Here is a 2,183-nt window from a genome sequence, read left to right as displayed (position 1 = left end):
TCACAACATGTGGCAGGCATGAGTTCTTGCATAAAAACAGCCATTCATTCCCCACTGCTCCCTTCCTAAAATAGCCCTTGTTTTATTAGGGGAGACAAGGTGCCCTGCCCAGGCCCTGCCAGCCCCATGCTCCTTTGCCTGGCTCCCTGGGCTCCCATTTGAACCAGTACCTTCCAATGAGATGTAAGAAGAAAGTGGTGAGGGACTTTTGGGAAAGATTTTCTTTCCAAGTAAGACAGAGTCTTCAGAGGAGAAAGCTTTCGCTCTCTACTTCCAAATGGGACTGAAATGCCTAGAGCAACAACGAGCCACACTGTAATCACTGAGGACACTAAGAAGACAAAAGCTAATGAGATAAGGGTCTCAGAGGGGAAAAAGGAAGGACCTGGGACCCTGAGAATATTGAGTTGCTACATAAGCACTGGATTATCTAGAATCTTATGTAGAATTTTAAATTTATCTGATGGCCTCTGAGATGTTTCAACAGGTTTTTTTTTTTTTTTTTTCTAAATTTCCTGTGAACAAGTGAAGTTCAGAATGTGACTAACACCCAGCAATACCTCTTGGTTTTAAGATGCTTCTCTTAGATTGATCATACTATTATGGAGTCAAACTGGATAGCTTCTTTGATAACCTATCTCATACCCAGGCACTATTCCACTTCCTGGTAGGACATTCTAAGTTCAGTCACCACAAAGGCAGGACAGTCTTTGTTTATGCAGAGCCAAGTAAGTATAGACAGTGGCATTTCTGCATGTTTTTGTGTAACCTATGTAGGTGTTACCCAATAGAATGTGGTTTCTCTGGAGATGACCAGTTATCTATAATATCAAAGCCACACTGAGGCCAAAGAGAGCAAGTTATGAAAAAATGATTATATATGGATAAATTATATATAAAATCACAAGAGGTGCAATTTAGAACAATGTAATTTCTTATTAAAATGTCTAGTTCTTTTATCAAAATCATCTAGAAATCAGCTATAATGAAGATGCTTTCCCACAGAAGTTATCACTAGAAATATCATCATGGTATACACAATATGGGGCATATTCTCTAGGACTACCTTGTCCTATGTCAATAATTGGGCTGTGGAGACTTTTCAGAGGGGTAAGCTACTTCTAAGACATAGGGAACATGAAATACTCGGGTTCTAGATGACGAGTCTGGCTGGAACAGTGATTGAATTCATGCCAAACAGAATAGGTGTAGACCATGGGAGCAGACCCAACAATTTAAGCAGTTCCCCAAAGTAGTGACAGCCTGGATCAGATTTTAAAAAGTGTCATTTTTTCCATCTTCCTTTGGTTACTAGCACAAAACCCTCTAAGGTCTCCAAGATTGTGACTCTTTAAGAAGTTATTTGCTTTGGCCAAGTTTTTTGTTTAAGGTTGTGTCTGTTCTGGCCAAGATTAATTGTAATTCTGGGTTAAAACCAGCTATTCTAGAGGCATGTATCCTTTTTCTAACCAGTGGAGGACCCAGAAGAAATGGGTGGCAAGCTTTTTCAAAGGTCCACCTGGTAAGATTTTGGGGAGTCCATTCAAGTGGGAAAGACCAAGGAAGGACAAGGCTTCTGTTATCAGGACTATCAGGATAACACTCAGGGCAATAATCAGCTCTGTTAACATGGTCTAAGAATACTTGGTAACATTCATTTTCAATAAGTTCAGTTTGGTGCAACCAGTGGCCTAGTTCTAAACTAGGAAACCACTGTTGTCCACAGTCAGGGCAAAGTGAATTATCTGAGAACATCTGGGCCTCCAGAGAGAACACAGAAAGCAATGTAACAGTAAGAGGCAACAATGGCAAAGAGAGATACCCAAATGACCAGTCCTATCACAGGTTTGATTTAGCAATTTCTCAGTCCAAGCAATACTACTTAGAGAGTTAAATCTGGCTTACACTTATATGCAATTCTTCAAGATTCCGTTGTCTATTTTTCACCCAATTACAGCTCAGTCTCTCAACTCAGTGAACAATCCAAACTAAAATGTTATCAGCCACTTGCTAGGAGCACAGACCTCAGCATAGCTCCTTCAAATTCCAACTTCTCAGGAAAAGCTAGAAGTCTGGTCTAAATTAGTTATTTGTGTGTGTGTTAATCAGCTGATGATCTCATGCAGAAGCACTTGGCTTACTCTGCTTTGCTGGTTAGCTATTGTGTCTGCTTGGTCAAAGAG

General features: G+C 40.3%; 1 protein-coding gene across 1 annotated transcript; it reads right to left on the bottom strand.

The window, feature by feature from the left end:
• Positions 1–1,359: 1,359 nt before the first annotated feature.
• LOC308522479 (torsin-1A-interacting protein 2-like) lies at positions 1,360–1,755 on the bottom strand (the record flags this gene model as incomplete). The annotated part of the gene is made up of 1 exon (XM_081095968.1): positions 1,360–1,755. One exon carries the CDS (start codon positions 1,753–1,755, stop codon positions 1,360–1,362), a length of 396 nt encoding a protein of 131 aa, XP_080952094.1.
• Between the last annotated feature and the right edge of the window lie 428 nt (positions 1,756–2,183).

This window comes from Myotis nattereri (assembly GCF_964212035.1).
Source record: "Myotis nattereri genome assembly, chromosome: 7".
Lineage (NCBI taxonomy): Eukaryota > Metazoa > Chordata > Mammalia > Chiroptera > Vespertilionidae > Myotis > Myotis nattereri.
The sequence above is the reverse complement of the archived record's forward strand: the minus strand, read 5'-3'. Positions and strand labels throughout refer to the sequence as shown.